Here is a 21,455-nt window from a genome sequence, read left to right as displayed (position 1 = left end):
TTCATGTATTTGCAAAGCGCGGAAAGAATAACATGAAAACTATTTCAAAATTCGAAGCGGACAATAAACGGGAAATCTGTGAAATAGAGCTAATTAGGAAGGGCAAGCCGGTAGAAGTACTATCGCAGAACGAATTTTGCCGTATGCGTGCATGTAATTTGCCTTCAGTGATCCCGAAGTGATTTGCAAATCCCAAGTCTAACACTCGATTTACGCTGGGCTCATCATATTTTTGCATTGTGAGAAGAAGTCAAACTCTTGAGCTTCGTCTGTAGTCCCTTCTTATCGAGCGCCTCACTTAAAGAGCTACCCGCCGCGTGCTAGCGCAAATTTTTCTTCACTGATTTTGTTTACCCGTCCTACGGACGCCGCCAAAAAGGAGAGACTGCTTGTTGTCTACTAAGCGGAAGTTAGACTCTCGTTATCACCTTTGTCAACATCCGTTAGTCTTTATCGAGTTATTTCGGGAGCCCATCACTTGGAGCCTTCAACTCCCATGCTGACCCTATTTCACGGCGTTTTCACAGAAGGGTTTATTTTTAGACTATCTTGTCGCGGGAAATAGGCTAATCGAGTTCACTTGGGTAATACGATCCATGAAACGCGAAGGAAAAAAATGGTGGGGACGTCTTCATATCAAAACTACGCAAATTCCGCCTTTCTTTTGCTGTATTCCAGAATTCCAATCCTTCCTTTGTTTAGATATCCCACTATCCTTTGCAAATTTTTCACACTTGCGAAAAAAATTCGCAAGAGTGCGGTTCATCGTTGTATTTTTATTTGTATTTTTTTTTTTAAATTTTTCACAAATGAATACTGCGGTTCACCTGAATGATCAGATGTATCCTTTAAAAAACGAAAATTAATAGACAGCTTTGCGCTGTTTGATTGTTGTTTCTTGGTTTTTTTCCTTTGTTTTTTATAAAACACATTGACAAATGATAAACAAAGGCTTGGATAAATCATTGGGCCATGTGTGTCTGGCTGCCGTTAGTGATTATTGAAGGAAACTGAAGTTCGAAATTTGCAGACTGAGAGGAATGCACAAAGGGAAATGGAGAAGGGGGTGGGGAGGGGGGAAGAGAAATGAATTCAAGCCCGGAGCGTGGTCGTTGGAATCTGAGAGGGAACGCATGCAAGGGGGAAGATATTGTTGTCTTTGTCCGTTTTTATAAGTTCACGGTAAAACTTCTGATTGGTCTGAGTTAGTAGTTTCCTATAAAATCATTTCTTCCGCCTCTATTTCCGTCTCACTTCACTTCACTGAAAAGTTTTTCAAGAAATAGAATTGTGGAATAAATTGCTGTCATATTTATTCAGTTATGTAATACAATGCCGAAAATGGCCACTTACTTGCCTCTTTCATGCGGATATAAAAACAAGTTGGATGTTATTCTCTATGTGTAGAGTTTAGCTTTAATTCATGCAATTGATCTGGGACTGTAGCTAATAACACATGCGGCTCAAGAAATTAATGATCACCAGCGTTATTTGTTTTCGCCTGTGTTTCCCGGTCACAAAAAGTTAGTATCATTATCATTAAGGTTCCTATCAACGCCTCTCGTTCTGTTAAGCAAAGACTTTACCTATCTATAGTAAAGCAAAGATAAGCAGTTTCCAGGTTCCTCCGGAACTGATTTCTACTTATTAAGCATGTATAATAATGACAGAAATGGAATTTCAAAGTGAAACATCACTGAATGTAACGTTTCGGACCTTTGCTTCAGACTAATTTAGCTGAATTGTCCACATAGCTTTCACTCCTGGAGACTTTCATCTGCTTTTGGTGCCGGTGAACTTACCAGTGTGCCCATTTCGCGTTCTATTTCCTCGTTTGGGTAGTGATTGTTAAGATACCTTGCGACGGAGAATCTAATCGCTTGTAAGCGTTCCTGAAAGGCGAAACAGTCACGTTACAAATTGTATATGTAAAGTTTGAAATAAGCACATACACGTTTCAATCGGAGCTCATGCTTGTCTTGAGAGGTAAGTGAAGACTTAACCACGTTATTAAGCGTCAATTCAGTCCGTTGCAATTGACGAGCAAGACCTCCTTAATTTCGGAAAATAAGGAGATGAGTCATAAACCTCGCAGACATTCAGATCACACCCAAAAACTTCACTCAAGATTTCCCACCTGTCAAAGTTTTAGCGGACGTAATAACAGGTTAGCTATTATATATATTACAAACCTCTCTAACAACTTTTGCTTGGGTCGGCTTACAAAAACATGAACATCCAGGGCAAATGCAGGAGAACCAATGTGTGAGAGTCTGGAAAACAAGACATTAGCAAACTGCTCATTGAAGTCATCAAGCAATAATCATATATTTCTGTAACGTATTCTATCCTTAAACCACATGGATTTGGGTGCATTTGACTTCATCGTTGTATTGGGTGAGCGAGAGAAATTGCTTTCAATTTCAGCCACCGTCCTCAAGAAAATTTATAATGTTAGTGTCAGAAGAAAATTGTGAATCAACGGTTTTGTCCTTCGCAGTGAGGAGGAAACATGTGATTTGAAATACCATTGTGTACATAAATGACCTGCAGAGCCTGATTTCTTTGGCCCGAATTGGCACCAAGAGCAGATGCAGCTACTGCCGTGGGCTGAAGTATTTAGAAATAATTTTGTGTACAACAGCCTCAACTACTTAGATCAAGTAGCACAAGCTTTCTCACACACTTGTACATAGAATGTCTAGTGAGGCAGACTTCCGTACTCAGTGACAGATGTTTTGAACCTCCCTCTCTTTCACCTCTATAATGTTAGAAAGGACAGTAAATATAATTTCTATGTTTCGATTTCAATGAAATAACGTCGAAAGATCTTAAGCGGGAACAACAATCTTTAAATAAATCTTAAAATTCCTTAACACTGAGAGGTCGCTTAAAGTATCACTTGGCCAACTGACGTTGCATAAGTGAAGATCAAAACGAGACATTTTAAAGCTGATTCTCTGGCGCTTTGTATTCCTAGGTTATTTAATTAAAAGAGCTCCGGAGCACCTCAGTCCTCGGGTTCAGAAAACACATTTTCTTATGGATGCTGAGTATCTTTACATTGTGCCCATAGTTGACACAACAACAAAAAAGAACCATTTCGAATTCAGTGAACCCCTTTCTGGTATATCTGCTGGTACTGAGTATTGTCTAAAAATGTTTTTGGATTATATTGAAATAATGTCTCAAGAAGTATCATGCTTAAAAAGCCAAAAGAACATAGCTGTTTGTAGGAAAGTCTCAATACCTTGTCTGTTGTGCATCGCTCGAGGTTCGAATTCATTCGTTCCAATTCCACGTCAGTTTCGTTTGATGGCTGCTAACAATAATAGCACAAGTACATTTTCAGTTCGGATATAGTTAGGGATTTGGCCACTCCTATTTACAAATTTAATTTTGAAGTAAGAGATGTCTGGAGCAATAACGAAAGACGTCTTGAGTTCCTTGTCCACCATAACGTTCAATAAGAATCTCGTCCTGGTTCCATTTGACAGAAACTTTGGAAAAATCAAACTTTACTTGAAGAACGTCGTTGTTTGATTCCCTCTATGCTAACAGTTTGACAGTTTCTGAACCATTATCGTAAAATTTTTTAATGATACAATTTCTATTTTAAAAGGATTACATTACAAAAAAGCAAAATCTGAAGTATTCATTAAGGATGGACCGATACCGATTTCAAATATTCGATATTGACGATACCGAAGCCTGCTCGGAAAATATGCAGAGACAGAAATCCAAGTAATTTTGTTATGAAGAAAACTTATCACACATCTTGCAATTAAAGTGAAAATTAAATGTATTTAGCTTACTTAATCTCAGTTTCCCAGCTTCCTAGCCAGAAATGTGAAAAAAAAACCTAGTTGAAAGCCGAAGGGAGAGGTCTGATACAGCAAACACTTACTTTCCGAGAACGAGTCCATTGTTCCTTCCTGCAGCATACACGGAAAATGTAATTGGGGATGAAAAAGAGATAAAGGGAATAGTAGGCGATGTTGAAAGGAACTGGTACGAAGTTTCCTTCGTTGATATAATCCAGCCACAACCGGGATCTTGAGAATTTCCACTCCTGGTCTGCATCTTCCTAAAGGCGAATACCCAATACGAGAGACCTTCGTGTAAGTATAACTAATGAATTAAATGTGTGCTCGATGAGAATACCGAAGGGTGCTCTAAAAAATTACATTCATTCAACCTTTTATATTCCGTCGATTCTCTAAACTCGCACACGATTGGCAGTCTTAAGATGTCGTATGAATGAACAAGGCCCGGATCAAACTAGGTATTAACCGCATATAACGCGTGTAATAAGACACGCTGGTTTGTGTTGTCAAAATCTTGTTAGTTTTTTTTGTTTTTTGTTTTTTTTCCGAGCTGTTCGTCGATCAGCGTGCGAGGAAAGATACCTGAAAGGCCAGGAGTGCCATAGGGCACGGATTCTTAGTACCCCAATATTTATCCTTGGACACTTCATTGTTGGAAATAGACCACGGTCGTTCCTTTGAATTAAGATTCGATTCCGGGCAATTTTTGTCCTCAGAAAGACAAAAATTACGTTACCTAATGATGGAGCCGCGGACCAAGATGTCTATTTTTTTTGTCTTTGGGATTGAAATCTCGCCCCTCTATTGCACCTGCGACACTTGAAGCAGGATAGTGACCTAGTCCGCGTGTTGAGAAAAGAGGGCGATCCATCGTAAGACTGATTTTACCTCGACCAAAATTAACTACAAGATGCTTTCGAGATCTTACCATGATTCTCTCATAGGAGTTGTTCATCATAGCAATCAGCATATTTATTGCTACGAGGGTGGTGCAGATTCCATAGGCGAACAAAAATATACGGCCAATGACAGCGGTGAGGCCAAACGCTGGATCCTGCACCGTTACTTTGTCGTCATCCACTTTACCGAGAAATATCGAAACTAACAGTTTAGCAGCTAAGTCGTGTCTGAAAAAAATATATGGAAGGTAAAACATCGGCTTTCTTTTAAATATTCTTGACTTTTAATGATAAACGTTTCGAGGTACAATTTACTCTTCTCCTCTCAAAAACTCTTTTCATGCTTTGTTCTCACATGTGACGCACGAGATAAATTTTAGCTGAATCATTACAAGGTAAGAGAACTTTTAAGAACTTAAATTCAAAATTGTTCCGAACGTCGACAAATTCATACGTATATTGGTTTTAGTTTTTGGTTTTTGGCGAGGTTGTATGAGGCAAAAATGCTGTTTTCAGCTTAGCATTTTCATCAATAAACAAATGTATCACGAAATAAGATTGTTATTTACAGCTTATTTATTTTCATGTTACCGTCTATTACAACTATGTCTGTTTATCCAGTTACATGCATTTGATTGCAAAAACGTTGTCTCCTAGAAAACATAAACCATACACGCTTAAGCTGCAGGGTCTTTCGGGCAGTGTTTGCAGATTGTTAAATTGACATGTTTCATGTTCTTATTCCTTAAATTAATTTCTTCTCTTTTGTGAAAGCTTCCCAATGGATATCTTTTATCATTTAACGCGCGCAATTTATTATCGTTATTATCCAAAGTAAGAGAGCACAATACATTGCAATCGACAATAGAATACTTACCAGTATACCCACCACGCCCTTTAATCGTAACGTCCGTGAATTTACGTGAAAACTTTCGTAATTTTAAGCAAAAACGTCAGTATTTTTATGCTAAAACGTTCGTGCACGCGTATGTGTAGCGAGCTGTTGTTCACATACCTGGCAACATGATGAGAACTCGGGTTAAGAGCATCTTCTATTTTATGCAGCGAGGAAACATAGTATGAGTATATCTTGACTAATCCAGCTCCAAATGCAAGGAAAAGCATGAAATAGATAATAAGAAATCTGTATATATCCTTCAGCATTCTATACAAGGAAAGTTGCAAGGGGCCAAGAGTTGAACTGACTTGGAATATGTAGGTGAAGTGGAGAAATGCCATAACAGTTCCAGTTGCATACAAGACATCAGCCACGATAAATGGGTTTCTTCTCGGTTGCCATTCTCCAAAGTGGACCCACGCGGCAAGCCATACAATGTAGGACACCGCGAAAGTAACCAGGGTAAGTATATTCATTTTATTCCACCATTTTGAGAAATAAAAATGGATTCCTTGCTTTTGAGCTTTCAGAAGTTCTTGCAAGATGAGACCAATGAGAAATGCAATTACTGCATAGTCTGTGGATGAATGTCAAACAAAAATTATTAATTTGCTCAGTTATGATCATTTGGAATTGAATGATAAGTGAATTAACAGTTGACTTTGTGCCCTCCAGTTTAACAGTAGCATGATTTAGTTTGCTTTACTTAATCTTAGATCGTGGAGTAGCTTCGTCATGCTCATGGAGGCAATTTTTTGTGTTCAGTGTGGCAAGCAACCTGTGTCATAGCATTTCAATCGTTTTTGTATGTGTTTTTGGAGAAATGCGTGTTTTGCGGCGCTTATTTTTTTTTACACGGATACACAATTACACCAGCAGCGTGGACTTACCAATTCTGGTGAGTCCTACTGAAGTTGATTTGTACTCATTCTCAAAACCAAACGTTGACAACAACAGGAGAGCGAGGAACAAAAAGTAAGACATTGAGTGGTTGACAAACTTCGAGTAGGGATGTTCGTATAAGCTCCTAATCCTTTCGATGCATTTTTTCGCGATTCCATTAGAACACATGTTGGAAGACTTCTTTCGGAATACTTTTTCAAATATCCGTAAAGAAATGTAGAATGGTGTGAGGATTGTCGTGAGAATCAACTGAACAACGACCCACACAAACTTTCTCATGATGCCTTCGTCTTTCCATTCTGGACATTTGTAGAAAATGATTTGGTCAAGAGCAGACTGGCATCTTGCACTCGCCACAAACTGCAAATTAAAAGATTAATAAGGCTCTAACAGGCAGATTACATTATTCAGCATTCACTATAGCTGCAGTAAGATTGACTAGAGCATTAATTACAGTGATATCACAGCTTTTTCAGACCTTTCATTGGACTTTGTGCCACTAGTTCTACTGAACTGCAAGATAACAGAATCGAATCTACTTTTTTTTTTTTGGAGGGGGGCTTTTTTTTTTGTACACGGCAAAAATAAAATAAAAGCAATAAACTTGAAAAAAATATATTCGAAAAGCTGTACGGCTACGTAAGAAAATTGCACTGAACCTGCGTCAGCTTGATTGCCTTGTGAACAACCTGGCTTATTCTGATGTTTTCTCGGAGCCCAGTGTTCTCTTGTGCCTACCCCCCCCCCCCCCTTACAAAGGTGTTTATTGCCAGGATAATCATAGAATCTCGTAACTTTGAGCAGGGCAGAGAACACATTAAGAGTTCCACCAAATGCGTTCAAGCGTGGTGCTTATAACATCAAGTATCCCTTCTCCGAATAGTCATGTTTGTCCAATCCCATACGTAATCGTTTCTTGGGGTCGACATGCAACACATCACAGTCGCAATCGAACCACACTCCACCAACGGAGTGGAAGATGATCTCGACCCTTTTTTAAAAGAGAAGGAGTGGGCGTTACAAACAGGACTGCGTCAAGCGAGATCATTTATAAACTTCCCACTTGACTCATGTAAAATCTAGGGTCAAAATTGATAATTAATTTATTCAACTGAGCATAGTTTTCACGTTAATCTCATCGGATAAATAAGCTTTGGACAATAATTTTCTCGTCTACGTAATTGCACATTTCATTATAGAACGATTTGATTATTAATTCAAATTTATAGAGCTGTGCAAATCGTTTTAATTACCATGATGAATTGATTGAGCTTTTGAGAATTAAGTAGAATTATTGAAGAATCAATATCCACACAAACCTTCTTTCTTCCATAATCAGCAGCAATCTTTAGAAGGCTCAGACTTTGATCTAACTTCCTAAGCCGGTGGGGGCTCCCCCGAAGTAAGAAGCCGTCTCCATCGATGTCCATGATCTCGTACAGCTCAGTCACGGTGCTTTCCTCCAAGACATCAGCAGCGAACGACTCGTAAGCTTCTACGGAACTCTTGTAATCCTCCAAACTATAGTAGTGTTCGTGCGAGGTAATCTTATCCAGTAGGTATGCATCATATAAAGCCTTTCCTATGGCATCCCTGTCGTTATTTTCATGGCAATCATCACAGTGGCGGTTGGTATTTCTTCTCCAGAGCCATTCCACTCCGATGAATAGAGGGTTGGAGAGTATTTTGATCCACTTTCTTTTTCTCGCCTCATCTTTTCGTTCTTCCTCTATATGTTGCGTCTCTTTTGCGTTGTGACGACTACTAGGAGAATAAGTATCTCCGACGCAAGATAATATTGCCTGTGGTTTACAATGGAAATTGCAGCTCTTTTCTTTGTTCCTCGCCTTCTTAGCGATGTCTTTGTTAACTCGTTGCATGATTTTTAGCGCTTCGATGGGATGATTATTTTCAACCAGATCCCAAACTTCAGCTGCATCATTTCTCTCGAGGGCTTCGAGCAATTCATCTGCAAGTCTATCCTCCGTATTTCTTTCCTTTTCTATGTCTAGGTCAATTCTTTCAGGGTCTTTCCTGTCGTTTTCTTCTTTTTTGATTTTACTAAGGCAATTGTACAAGCCACTTTTTCTCTGTTCCATTTGCTCATCATCTGCAGGGACCATCTGCGCCATAGTTGTGACTGATGCTGAATGAATACCTATTGAAAGATGAAGTCACAGCGTCTTGGTCTTTATTCTTTAGCAAGTTGATATTCTCTTGACTTAAATCATACAAAGCATTCTGTTTTTAAGACACCGAATACGCCCGTTTGTGGTTTCCGCCTTGAGAAACGTATGCTGTGCTTTCCTTAATTTCCGTGTTTTGTTCAAAACTAGTGTAAACTACACATTCATCGTATCTTTTTTCGATCTGTTGTGTCTCCGAGGATGTAATAGTAATCAAAATAATCAAAACTGCTTAAATGAACATCTGGAAAAAAGTCGAAAATCGTGACTTCGGTCAGAAGGTCACGAAAACCAATGAAACCAACGAAAACCAATGAAACCAACGAAAACCAGAGGGTCACGAAAGGTATTTTAAGACTGAAAACAAACTTCTATAGTTCTGAATGACATATCCATGACTTAGTGCATTCAATGGTCTCACGAATTACCATAAACTCAAGCTTGTACAAACAAAGGTTCCAGCGATGGCAAACGAACCGTGAAAATCCCTTTCAAACAAAATAAAAATAGTCGGCGTTCAGCAAGGAAAATCAAACCTCGCTCGATATTCACCTCAAGGCAAGCACAAGACTAAAACTTTCTTGAATTTAAACTAGCTTTTTGAAGGAAAACTGGTGAAGATTTCTGTATAATCCCGTACACGTACTATTGTAGAACAAAGCCGTACTCCCAAAGATAATCTATCGATCGCGTTTAATCTATCTGCTGTCGTTGTTTTTTTTTTTTTTTTAAACCTAAGAACTGCATGCTAATGATGTATGGGTTGACAAAAGTCTAGCTGCCTTAGAAAAAAAACATTCCTGGCGGTTAAAATGGGGTGTGTGGGAGAGATTTAGTATCCTGGATCTGTTTTCAGATATGTTAAGCCTGTAAACATGCGGTTGTCTTTATGTAACGATGACATTGCACGACAATGGATTGTACGTTCACAATAATTAATGTGCCGGCATGGTGAGATCACGAAGGTTTTTTCCGAGATCGAGAGTCAAGGCTACTTTTCCTCATATTCTCAAAAAAAAAAAAATTCTTAGAATATGTTTGATCTGGCTTCATTTTCTTCCGACTGCGCTAATAACTGACCTAGCGGACTGCAAACTTGACTTGATTAATAAAGGCTCTTCTCTCGACCGTCACAGAGAGGTTAGCGCTGAAGAGACGTTATTGAATTCAAACTAGCTTTAATGAAGCAAAAAATTTTTATCCTCGACCGCAATTTCAGTCTAAGTTCTGACTTTTACACGAAAGCAACTCTGTCAATAAACACTTAACTCCGGCTGTGTCTCTTTGGAATCGCGTGGTATCATATGTTAATGAAGTAAGACACGACACGACACGAACGTAGGACGAAGTGAATCCCCGTGAGGAATTGAACTTCAGACCTTCGGATTCCGTTGTCTGACGCTCTACTACTGAGCCACAGAGACTCTTCGGTGAGCTTGGCAATTAACTTGGTTAATTCAGAGGTAACTCACGTCCCTGTATTTATGATTAAATTTCGTCTCAAATATCGCCCAGAAAGGAAACTAAAGTTTTGCAAAATGTGTAGAAAATATGCACTTTTACCTCAGTTGAACATTGAATCTCAGAGTTTCTCTTGTAGTGAGGTAAGGCTCGCTGATCACATGCAATCACTCCTTGCCAAAAGATAACAAACGAGTGAGTCGAATGCGCTTGAATACATTAAAATTAATTATCAGAGTCAATTATACCAAACTATCCAGTGGTGAATGCCCAAGTAAAACGCTCGATACGAAGACCGAGTGAACGCTCCTCGAGCGTTTAGTTTAATTATTACTGAATAGCGTACTGCTGCTACTGACGTATGCTTGCGGTTTTTTTGCTTTCTTAATCAATCAAAAACTTGAATATTTAAACGTTCTTATTTATTTCCATAAATGTTTGCTCGAGCGCTTTTAAGATACCAAATAGTGCAAACACTTGATGTGTCTGAATTTGCTCCAAACAAGCTTGTATCCCACACCTACACACACACAAAAATAATTAAACAAATAAATAAAAACGCTTGCGAGTATTTTTTCAAAACACGCATATGATCAGTCCGTTAAGCGTCGCAGCATGTCTCGCATACTTGGGCTCTAGACTCATTTAAGGGGTCATCAGTTTCTTCTTCATTACTATTTAATGAATCATTTTCTTTGCATCAAACTTCAAAGCAGGATCACTATCTGTTGTTACATTATTTGATGTAGCTTGTTGATGTGTATCATTATCGTCTGCATCATTTTGTAAAGTTGTGAGGTTGCTATCAATATTGTTAATATCAACGAGTATATCTTTGTACAATGGATTATGTACTTTGAGCCAGTTAAGAACTTGCTGTATTAACTCCGGTCGTGATGCTTGAAAATAAACATGTCTTCTAGATTGTAACTTTCTTTTAAGCTTAAGCATTATTATACAAGATCTATTAGGTGGATGAGGGAGTTGATTATATGTCTGATCACATTCTATAGGTACATTGCATACTGCACCTTTAATTTTTCTCTGTTGTCCTTTATGCATGGCCACAATCTTCTCAAATACTATTCATTGAGCTATTCGTATTTGTTCTAGTTTTTCTAACAAGGATAGTTCTGAGGGTATTCATCCACATACATATTTAATTCACTACAGCCTGACATGGTAATTTTCCTTTTATGACCTTTTGTGTTGTATATACACTGTTTTCCATCAAATGACTGTTGAATATTGAAATATGTTTGGCAAGGGTACTTCTTGCTTATGCATGTTATTGCTGATTTCTTATAAAGTATTTAATTACAGACAGTACATATGAAATAAGGGCCTTCTCTTATTTTCCTGTTAAACCGGTTAATACACAATTCAACCCATCTAGCTTTCACTAATTTCTCATTGGGTTGGGAAAGGAATTATAGCATCTGTAGTTGAATATTTTCTTTTAATGTCTTCGAGAAACCTTTTTTTGGCAACAGTTTCCATGATGTGTTTCCTTTCAATATCAGTAATTTTACATGAACAGCAGATAAATTGTATATCATATTCCATAGTCTGACATTCCAGTTTATTTTGAATAATATTAGTAATTTCCTCTACTAGATTATCCACAAAGAGTAAATACTTACAGAAAACCTCTGTCCCTTATGAAATAAGGGCCTTAATTCTCTTATTTTCCTCTTAAACTGGTTAATACACAATTCAACCCATCTAGCTTTCACTAATTTCTCATTGGGTTGGGAAAGTAATTATAGCATCTGTAGTTGAATATTTTCTTTTAATGTCTTCGAGAAACCTTTTTTTGGCAACAGTTTCCATGATGTGTTTCCTTTCAATTTCAGTAATTTTACATGAACAGCAGATAAATTGTATATCATATTCCATAGTCTGACATTCCAGTTTATTTTGAATAATATTAGTAATTTCCTCTACTAGATTATCCACAAAGAGTAAATACTTACAGAAAACCTCTGTCCAGAACCACAGGCCTCTCTACCAAAAGAATACTTTGTTTAAGTTTGATGCTTTAGGTTAACCTTGCTTTATTTACAAAATAATTAACATTGAAGACATCAGTACATACATATTAACACAACTGCCAAAATTTGTTTCAGCCAGAAACTTGTTTATTTTTTTCAGTCATTAATAATCATGATGTTATCCCACTCATTGATCTGTACGGCCTTGTACAAATGTATGAAACATGTTTCTCTATTATTTTGTTCATGGGATTCTCAAGTTAAGATAAAATCTCCAATGATTATTTTAGGACCACTGCTATGCCAAGCAACTGGGCTAAAAAAGATTGAATAGCTGGCAATACAGAAAACAATACTGAATATACCAATTGGCAATGGGTTCCATACTGTCATAAGTATGTTTTTTTCTGTGTTTTCTCATGATGTGTTTCCTTTCAATTTCAGTAATTTTACATGAACAGCAAATAAATTGTATATCATATTCCATAGTCTGACATTCCTGTTTATTTTGAATAATATCAATTTCCTCTACTAGATTATCCACACCATGAATGTGTATTGTCTGTTTAATTGCAGGTGAATGACTGTCTTCATATGTCAGAAGAGAAAACAATTGCTTCACCTTTGTTTTTTGTTGATAAATACAGGTTATACAGTAACTTAAAATCCACATTAAATATCCTGTTTTCCCACTGTGGTTCCTTAAAATTAAGGCCTCTAAAGATGTTCTGCTTTCAGTTAAATTACTTAATTCTCTGTGACTTACTTCATTAACCTGTACATTTATGTTAGTGCTAAAAATTGTAACACTGTCTGGCAGGGTAACAGATGTTAAGCAGTGCTTACTCTGCATTGTATTATTAAGCTAAGATCCATTTTCAACAATTGCATCTAAGGTATTTGAGTTCCAGTAACTACAAGGTGAAATGATTGAGTAACAGAATAAAGAACTACTACAAAACAGTGGTCTTTGTAACACTTGTGTTGACCTGATATCTCTTTAATACCTCTCTTACATTGTTGCTTATTGCCACATCATATTTTATAATTTGTTAACCTTTTAGTTCATAAAGATCAGTTGCTCCCTATAAACTTTGAAAGTGATGCACCAAGTTGTCTGTAAATGATATAACTAATAGACCACATGTCCCTCGAGAGTGACTTTTACAAGAAACATCTCTAGCATGCGAGTCAAACGCTTAAAAAATGGCCATTATCAACACAGCAACTAATACCCACAGAAATACACCCAACTGTTAAAATATATGACCTATATTGTTCTGATATCAATGACTCAAAAGCTCTTTTCACTCCCATACAGTATTGATATCCCTCAGTGGTAGGCTCAGCTCACCATGGACATTACTGAGGTAACTTTCACTGTATTCTAGCTGGTAATCTTCCTCTAGTACTGTAAGCATTGATGGTAAATCTGCTAGCAGTAAAAAATGATGGTCTTGATAATTGTGACAAACTGCTATACAGTTTACTTCCAATATGCATTATTTGTTTCAATTCATCAAGATTGCCTATTCCTTTCATATTGTGGTATATTAATGCACATAAACTCATTGCAACACATTGTTGCCCAGCATTTTGTCCAAATACAACATCCCCTTGACTATATGGTGCTTTTATTATTTTCCTGGGATCCAAAAGGTGCATACAAGGAACAGGGTTTTCTCTATATCATTAATTATAGAGCTTGTTCTTTGTACAATTGCCTCTGTGAATTACACCCTTGTACTCACTATATGGGAAATTACACAAAAAGAACCTTAAGTATTTGAGATATTTCTTTCCATGTTTATCTCTGCTTGAATTGCAGACATATCTCATTGATGTTTCTTGTTCTAAAAATCGGTTTCCTTCTCATTTTTTGTACAAACCTGATTCTTGTTTTATGTGTACTTTTTTTTCATGTTGTATTATTTTTAATAAGATCATGGAATTTCGTTGACTTTGGTACGTTTTTACTTAAACGGCTCCGTACATACCTCTGCAGTATTCTGATTTTCTGAGAGAGACGTTTTAACATCCTTACTGGTACTCTGCTTGGTTCACGATCACGTGTATTAAACCATGGCATTCACACACAACACGAGTACGATTATAATATACAGACTTTGCACGACGAGATCTGAATTGTTGTACTTTTATTGGCACTGTAATATCATTATGTTCGTGTACATTAGTCATATTGACAACTTCTTCCAGTAGATCACAGTCATCAAGAGTATTCATCATATCTGATACGAAGAACATACAATTCCATGCGGAGAGCAAACCAACATTCACTATCGCTTTTACAATAATAATAGTGATTGTGTAAGAAATACCAAATCGTACTTTACAAGTATTGAACCCGATAAAAACCAATAACAGAAACAGGATTTTTAACGGAAGAGCTAAGCTTAGATATTCAACCTTACTATTCAAGTTGCTTACATATGGCAGTATCCTTATCCAATTCGCTGTCGTTAGCGCCACCTTCGAAGTTGTGTTCAAGAACATTCTTGATTTTTTCAGCAAATGAGGTGTTCATCTCAGCATCATAGTTTTTTTGTTAAATCGGCTGTCACAGCTTTGCCAGTATTTTCGAAGTTCGAACTCACATATGCCTCATTTGTTATCTCGTGAGAACTAGTGTAAACTTTGCACATTTGGCTAGCTTCAAGCTAGAGAGTTCGTGGACCAGCCCATTCCGAAAACGCTCGACATCATTTCGTGTGGGCCTACCACGAACAGCGTGTGCATTTGTATGTGAGATGAGCGCATAGGACAGGAATCTTTGCAAGGTGGACTTCCTAAAACACAGCAATCCGTAAATTTATGATGTTTACGAAGAGCGTGCACATTACACTACAAGTTGCTGGACTCTCATCCCCAGTTTCCGCGGTTTACGCAAGGAACGTCTCGGACTATGACCCCCCCTTTTGGCGCCTAAGAACTGCCTGTATTTCAAGACTCGGGCTTTCCCACGGAAGCCCGAGTATATATCTTAGCTACTGGTTATTCTGATGAACTATTGCGATTAGAGAATTTGCTGATATTTTTCCTGTGGCTAGTAATGAATAAAAGCTAGCAATTAGCCGCTGTAACTATCTCTCGTAAACGATTTAAAGCGAAAACTTGTACCTTAGTAGAGAGAAGTGAAACGTTTACGAGGAGAAATAACTCGATTACGATAAAACAACACCAGTAACATGTTATTGCAAGCATCACTGCGATAGTAACTTTTACGGGTCCTATTGACTAAGCCAACACAAAGATTTAAGGCTGCTAATTAGCTTTTAGGCTAAAAAAATTTTAAATTCAATTTTCTACGATCGGTTATATATGCGCACAATTCTAATAGTTTAACTGATATGTTTATGGGAACAATTGTTATCAACTAAGCGATACCAAACACATGAATAAAGGGGTAAGTTTCCAAAGAAACTGTGGTGCTGCGTCGGTGGTACTGTTACACCACATATCACCTTGAAATTAAAGCTGCTGACTGTGAGATATGAAGAACCCCAGGCGCGCGATTTCAACATGGCGGAAAACTTGAGGTTAGCTTAACTTCGTAAAGTGAAACGAGCTTGGCCAGATTTCCACCTTTATTTTTTATGAAATGGAGAAGGGAGAAACTCTCTGCCTCGATAAGCTTGAAAAATCATACAGGGAAGTTGAGAAGCAACTTAATTTATGGAAGGATACCCAGCGTCACTCTAATGAACTGATTCAGTCGTTGACAAGTCCAATGGAGCAACTTCGCTCTTGTGCGAAAACTTCTTTCGAACGTTCTCCTCTGTGCGATTTTGAGGGGTTAAAGGAAAAACTTGAATACAAACTTTTGAAGCAAATGGAGGGGATCATGGAAAAGATTCAAGATGATCTGTAAGCTGTTTTTATGCAGATTTAATTCTAAATTGATAGCACTGTCTGGTGCCCCTTGTGATCGTTGAATCTACAGTTTGTAGTGAGAAAACTTATCCTGGACTGCTCGCTCCCTGTCGTTAGACTTTTCGCCCCAATCCTTAGAAAATTCGCCCTTAATCTCTGGACGAATTGCCCAGTTACATAAGACTTAATGAGTATATTTTGGAGTTACTTTTGTCAGTTATCGTTAATTATATTGTAATTCAGGATAAAAAGCTTTCCGTAAGTCAAGTAAAGCTAAATTAACCAACTGGGCTCTTATCAGTTGCTTTCAACGTGGTTTCATTGAGAATATTACCAGTCAGTACTTGATACTGTTACCAATAGCTGCTCCATTCAATTTGTGCAATCAATTTATGTTGGGAAAGTGGATGAACTTTTAAACAGAACTAAACACATTTTGAAAGACCTTTTCCTCCATCTAATGTTTAAATGTACTCCAACATCACTTGTTTGAAAATTTGTTTTCCACAAGCATTTAAACCCTACATGCTTTAAAGATTTTCTGTTTCAACTCTCTGAATTTCTTGTAGGAACATATTCAAGGGTGTGTCAGACAAGGTTGCAAAACTTTGTTCAAGCAGTTTGGAAGTTTATGAAGCTCATTCCAGTAAGTGTCACACAGAAGGGTAGCCACATCTTGCAACTTTTGGTAGATATTTGACAAACTCTTCTGACAAGTTTGCATTTACAGTGTACGTACATGAATGGTGGGTTACTAGCAGTATGCTTCATTTCAGTGGTCCTCATCTGTTACAACAGTCCATTGGTGACATGAGTACTGGGAAGTCTAGGTTTAAACCCTTCTCAAATGATTCTTTAAATTGTAGACAAGTTGTAAAGACCATTTCTGCTCATCATTGTGTACTAGGTCATTGAAAAACATGTGTCTTTTGGAATCTCTTTGATTTTGAGCCCTTGTATGTGGTAGCATGAGAGGATATCAGAGTAGTGTATCATTAGTTATTAAATTCCAATAACCAAATTTTAATCCAAAGCACTGTTGAAAATGATACATGTATCTAGTCACTATTTCAGGTAAGATTACTGCTTGCTTAGTAAATTTGTTTTCCCATTTTTCCCAGCTTGATTACACAGTATAATTTTTAAAACCAAACTGCCCCTGCAGTGTTGTTGAAAAATTATGAGTAACTTGCACAAACTCTAATATGTTTTGTAGGTTATCTTTCCATGTCTGTGGTTTGTGAAGGGACTTGTACTCAGCCTTCAATTGCAGACCTACTTGAGGGGCTTTGTGACTTGAACAGAATACACAGTGGATTGTATCCTTTGAACATTTTATTATGACATCATGTGTTGTTTCCTGGTTCCACAAAGCAACCTTTGGTGATTGGCACCAACTTTGATCAGCTATGTTGAAGAGGACTTGTTATTTTTTGAGTGTGTGTAAACCCTGTGATTCACATAGAAATAAGCATTTTTGTCTCCAAGAATTAGGATTAGCATTCATTCACTACCATTCAGGTTGATACTGAGCCTCAAAATGTGATTGCTCTGACCAACACTGCAACTGAAAAAAGCCAGAGAAATGCTTGTGTAATCACAAGAAAGGTTACCAAAAGTTACATTCATCTTAAAATGATGAAAAGTTATTCAAGACACAAAGCATTTTCTAGGAAATTGAATATTTTTTAAGTTTATCACGCACACTGTCATGATGTTTGGAAATTGATAACTTTATAATGATGTAAATGTGAAATTAAGTTCTGTTTTCTCCACACTGTCAGAATCAAGTTGCAACTAAATTGTGCATTAAGCTAAAGTAAGAAATCAGTAAGTAAGAAAAAGTAAATATGTTGGATATAATAATCTATATGATATTCTAATAAAAGTAATGTGGTCAGTCAGTTTTAACACTTGTTCCTTTAAGAGTGACTAGCTTCTAATTTCTCCCTACAATGTCATACCTGAATCAAGCTAAGGTCATGAGAAAATAGGAAATGATCACCAACTAAAGAAGTTCTTGATTGTTAAACAAATTATGGAGAATTTGCATACTGATGTTAAGAGCATAAAGGGTTAAAGTTGTCAGTTTTCTTGACTTGAGAATAAAGATATCACGACAAAATTGACATTTTGGGGAGAATAACATACACAGCACCAATGGAAACTGTGTACAAGGCAGTCAGGGAATGGACTTCCACACAGGACAGGAATGATTACAAGATAAGAGGTTAGATACTGTTACTTAATAGGAGTGGTGGAGACATATTCAAAACAGAGTATTGATTGCTGGGTGACTGTATATGTACTTCTTACTAAGAATTTTTATCTTTACTTCACATGCTCTTGTTTTATTTTGCTTTGCTTTTGTAAATTTGAACATAAGTTTAGAAATTTTTAGTGGGATTATTGTGCAAGAGCCTCTGCTATCAAGAGTGCAAGCAGCAAAAATCACATTTTGACAGCTCCCTTTGATTCCACAGAATCCCAGTTATTAACATTTTTGATGTACAATGTAACCTCTACAATTAGCAAGAGCTTGTTGATTTGCACATGATGCATTTTCATCCCAATTTTAGTTACATTTTGTATGGTTCACACCAGCATAAAGTCTTCACCTTCCACCCTCCAGGACCAAAGATTTGTGTCAGTCAAATAAGTTCAAGATAATTATGTACGACTTCCAAGTTCAGACCTGTATATAGCTGATTTCCCTCTCTTTGAACCATAAAATTGATGCTTACAGGGAACGTGTGATGTTTGATTTCCATTACCAATGGTGCCATATGTCAGTCTATCTTCTGTTCATAATTTGAAGTTGTACTCCTTCAACAACATTTTCCATTAAGGATTATACAATACAAAATCGTCACTTTTAAAAATACTCGTGACTGTTTTTATCTCTTGTTCATCTCATTTACGTCCATAATTAGATATCATGGAGCCGGTGGCAGTATTCCTTGCAAGTAGAAGTGGAAGCTAAAGAGTTGAGACATCAAGGCCAACCTCACATGTTGTGAGAGCGACTGTCTTTTGGGGAACGATATTCGCATGAAACTGTACACGAAACTGTACAACCAGACGTCAAAAAGTGTTACAAATAGCGATGTGTAACGAGCAACTCTCTTCGACGAATAATCAAAAAATATTCATTCTTCACTTACGTTCCATTGCGTTTCTTTGGAACTTGTTACGGCAATGAGCAGCACACGTCTTTTCGCGAACCGCTGATAGTCATCACGTTTACTAAATATATGCATAGAGGCCCATGTGAAAAGCACATTGGAATTCTCTGTGAAAGACAATACAAAAAAATTATTTTCAAACCAGCAAGTACATTGCAAATAGTTCAAACGCTGCAATTCGACCGTAATTCCAGGAAGGATGCTATCGTGCTAAAAGTTTCCAAAGAATGCATATGTAACAACTATCTTATCAATTGACATTAAAACCTTTGTTTTGAGGTGGAGGTGACCATAGATTCAGCTTTACTGCTCCTGTAAGTAGCTAGCAATATAGTGTTTTTTCCCGAGACAATGCTGATGAGCGAATGGTATGAATTCAAAATTGATGTCCAAGTTTCAGGATCCAGTTCTATATTTTGTGAGCGACTTTATCGAAGTACTGTCTCACATTTGTCTCTGGCCTTTTTCGATGAATGCTAAAAGAGAGACAAAGAATAGCGGCATTAACGGCAGACGGCTGAGAAGGAACTTCGTACCGTCTTCTTTTTTGTGCAAATTCACTTATTTGTTCACTAACTTGCAGATATTTCCATTAGCTGTGAACAAAGATCTTCGCTCTGTTTTCCCACGGGGTTTATGTAAGGATTACATGAAGAGAGAATGATATTACAGTTCATTTTTGCCGTTTGTCGTCGTTTTGAATTGTCATGCGTAAACTTACTTATGAAGCAAAATATACGCGGTGACGTCTCTAGAGATGAGCCTGTCAGGTAGTGAGTAGGTTCATATCTTAGTGCGAAAAACCAATCATAATAGACTTGCCGTTCATTCGTTCTCTCCTGTGTTTTGTCTCACCTGGGGTGATGCAGACGATCATGGCTATTTTCCGAGAAATTAAGATATATAAAAAATTTCTTTCCCTCAAAAATAAAACCTTCGAGGCAGACATCTATCAAACGAAAAGTTTATTTACATTTTTACAGTCAAGATAAACGTTTAAATCGAATAAATACCAGTAAAGGAGCTCAATTTACAAATAAAGCTTATTCTGAAAGAAAAGTACTGAAAGTGGCCTTGATAATTTGAGCGAAAGGAGTAGATCTTGGAATAAAAGGTTTAGTTTGGAGATAAACGTCAGAGATGTAAGAGGAAAACAAGGAGGACCGTACATGGATAAGGATGATGAAAATAGACAGCAATAACGAATGACAAGCTCGAAAACTTCTGGTTAACTTTTTTTACATCCTCCATGACGTTTCTCCTTTTGATTGCGTTTTTTTTTTTTCACTTTAATTGCTCACTCATCTTTTGGGAAGTGTCAAACAAAACCTTTTACAAACAAACTGTTCTAAAATACAAACTCAAATCGACCATTCCTGGAGGAAACCATCTCAATAAAGTTCTTTTATTTTGGTGATTGACCGTTGCCAACTTCGTGTCCATCGTTCTTCGTTTTGTATCTGTGCATTCATTTCTTCTCGTATGGCTGTCAGTCGAGCATCAAACTTTTCTTTGAAACCCTGCAGGACGTAAATAATACAAATGTTAAAACATGACTCATTTGAACGATACCAACCAATACCAACGAACGAACTTTGAAAGGATCGATAGGAACAGTCTCGAAGAAGGGTTTAGTCGATAACAGTGACATACGTCTTGACAACCTGATAATGACCTCCGCTGAAACCGTCAAACTGTACAAATAACAGCCTTTGTGACGGAGAACAGGGACTATTGTGTTTGGAAATAGCCTCAACCAGTTTTACAAGGCTATGTTCCAATCAAAACTGAACACTCTAACGCCGAACTGAGCAATTAATAATCGTAGATGCTATAACAATATTGTTGACTTATACTTTTGTGATCCCCTGCAATATCATATCAAGTCTTACCTCATATGCTTTGTTGCGCGATTTTATCACAGCTAGGTGTCCTTGCGTTGTCTTAACAGTCTTTACAGTAGGGGTTCGTGATTAAGAGTTAAAGAAAAATTTCCGTTTATTCTTCCAAGTTTCAAACAGATGAAAGAGAAAATACATAACCGCTTTTCATGACGCTCACCACTTACAGTCGTATTTCAATCAATTACACTACATTTCTGTACAGAACAGTGCTAAGTGTTAAAACTAACAGCGCGAAAAAGCTAACATAATACATAATTAATGATTTACTTGGTTTTCCCCCCTTACTTGGTGAAGAATTTAAAACGAG

At 37.3% G+C, this 21,455-nt stretch overlaps 3 protein-coding genes and 1 long non-coding RNA gene across 8 annotated transcripts in view; 2 read left to right on the top strand and 2 right to left on the bottom strand.

Moving 5' to 3' along the window:
- Positions 1-1,288: 1,288 nt before the first annotated feature.
- Positions 1,289-12,189, bottom strand: LOC113683261 (short transient receptor potential channel 4). Of its 3 annotated transcripts, none has more exons than XM_089204753.1 (9): positions 12,151-12,189; positions 7,847-8,685; positions 6,515-6,887; positions 5,742-6,201; positions 4,756-4,954; positions 3,908-4,087; positions 3,251-3,322; positions 2,193-2,273; positions 1,289-1,892 (listed from the first exon to the last, which is right to left on the bottom strand). In XM_089204753.1, the coding sequence occupies exons 2-9, from the start codon at positions 8,657-8,659 to the stop codon at positions 1,758-1,760; spliced, it is 2,313 nt and encodes a 770-aa protein (XP_089060879.1). In that variant the 5' UTR covers positions 8,660-8,685; positions 12,151-12,189; the 3' UTR covers positions 1,289-1,757. The 3 variants fall into 3 exon arrangements, with proteins under 3 accessions (XP_089060879.1, XP_027056284.2, XP_027056283.2); XM_027200483.2 differs by lacking the exon at positions 12,151-12,189 and adding an exon at positions 10,277-10,527 and having other exon boundaries at positions 3,251-3,319; XM_027200482.2 differs by lacking the exon at positions 12,151-12,189 and adding an exon at positions 10,277-10,513.
- On the top strand, positions 9,897-13,131 carry LOC149047167 (uncharacterized). Of its 2 annotated transcripts, XR_016186084.1 has the most exons (4): positions 10,026-10,176; positions 11,288-11,356; positions 12,459-12,563; positions 12,745-13,131. It is a non-coding gene; the product is annotated as an uncharacterized LOC149047167 (long non-coding RNA). The 2 variants fall into 2 exon arrangements; XR_016186085.1 differs by lacking the exon at positions 11,288-11,356 and having other exon boundaries at positions 9,897-10,176.
- Positions 13,132-15,668: 2,537 nt separating this feature from the next.
- On the top strand, positions 15,669-20,661 carry LOC113683258 (AFG2-interacting ribosome maturation factor). Of its 2 annotated transcripts, none has more exons than XM_027200478.2 (5): positions 15,669-16,053; positions 16,629-16,705; positions 17,276-17,378; positions 18,171-18,289; positions 18,993-20,661. In XM_027200478.2, exons 1-5 carry the CDS (start codon positions 15,788-15,790, stop codon positions 19,040-19,042), a joined length of 615 nt encoding a protein of 204 aa, XP_027056279.2. In that variant the 5' UTR covers positions 15,669-15,787; the 3' UTR covers positions 19,043-20,661. The 2 variants fall into 2 exon arrangements, with proteins under 2 accessions (XP_027056279.2, XP_089060890.1); XM_089204764.1 differs by having other exon boundaries at positions 15,679-16,053; positions 17,306-17,378; positions 18,993-19,928.
- Positions 20,196-21,455, bottom strand: part of LOC113683267 (coiled-coil domain-containing protein 180) — a 26,546-nt gene continuing 25,286 nt past the window's right edge. The window contains exons 46-47 of the mRNA XM_089204734.1: positions 21,137-21,213; positions 20,196-20,764 (exon numbers count right to left, since the gene is read on the bottom strand). Coding sequence (XP_089060860.1) covers positions 20,636-20,764; positions 21,137-21,213 — 206 coding nt within the window. The 3' untranslated portion in view covers positions 20,196-20,635. The remainder of the gene's footprint in view (positions 20,765-21,136; positions 21,214-21,455) is intronic.

The sequence above is a fragment of the Pocillopora damicornis genome, chromosome 4, assembly GCF_964200805.1.
Source record: "Pocillopora damicornis chromosome 4, jaPocDami1.2, whole genome shotgun sequence".
NCBI lineage: Eukaryota > Metazoa > Cnidaria > Anthozoa > Scleractinia > Pocilloporidae > Pocillopora > Pocillopora damicornis.
Note: the sequence above shows the minus strand (reverse complement) of the source record. Positions and strands in the feature narration are given on the sequence as shown.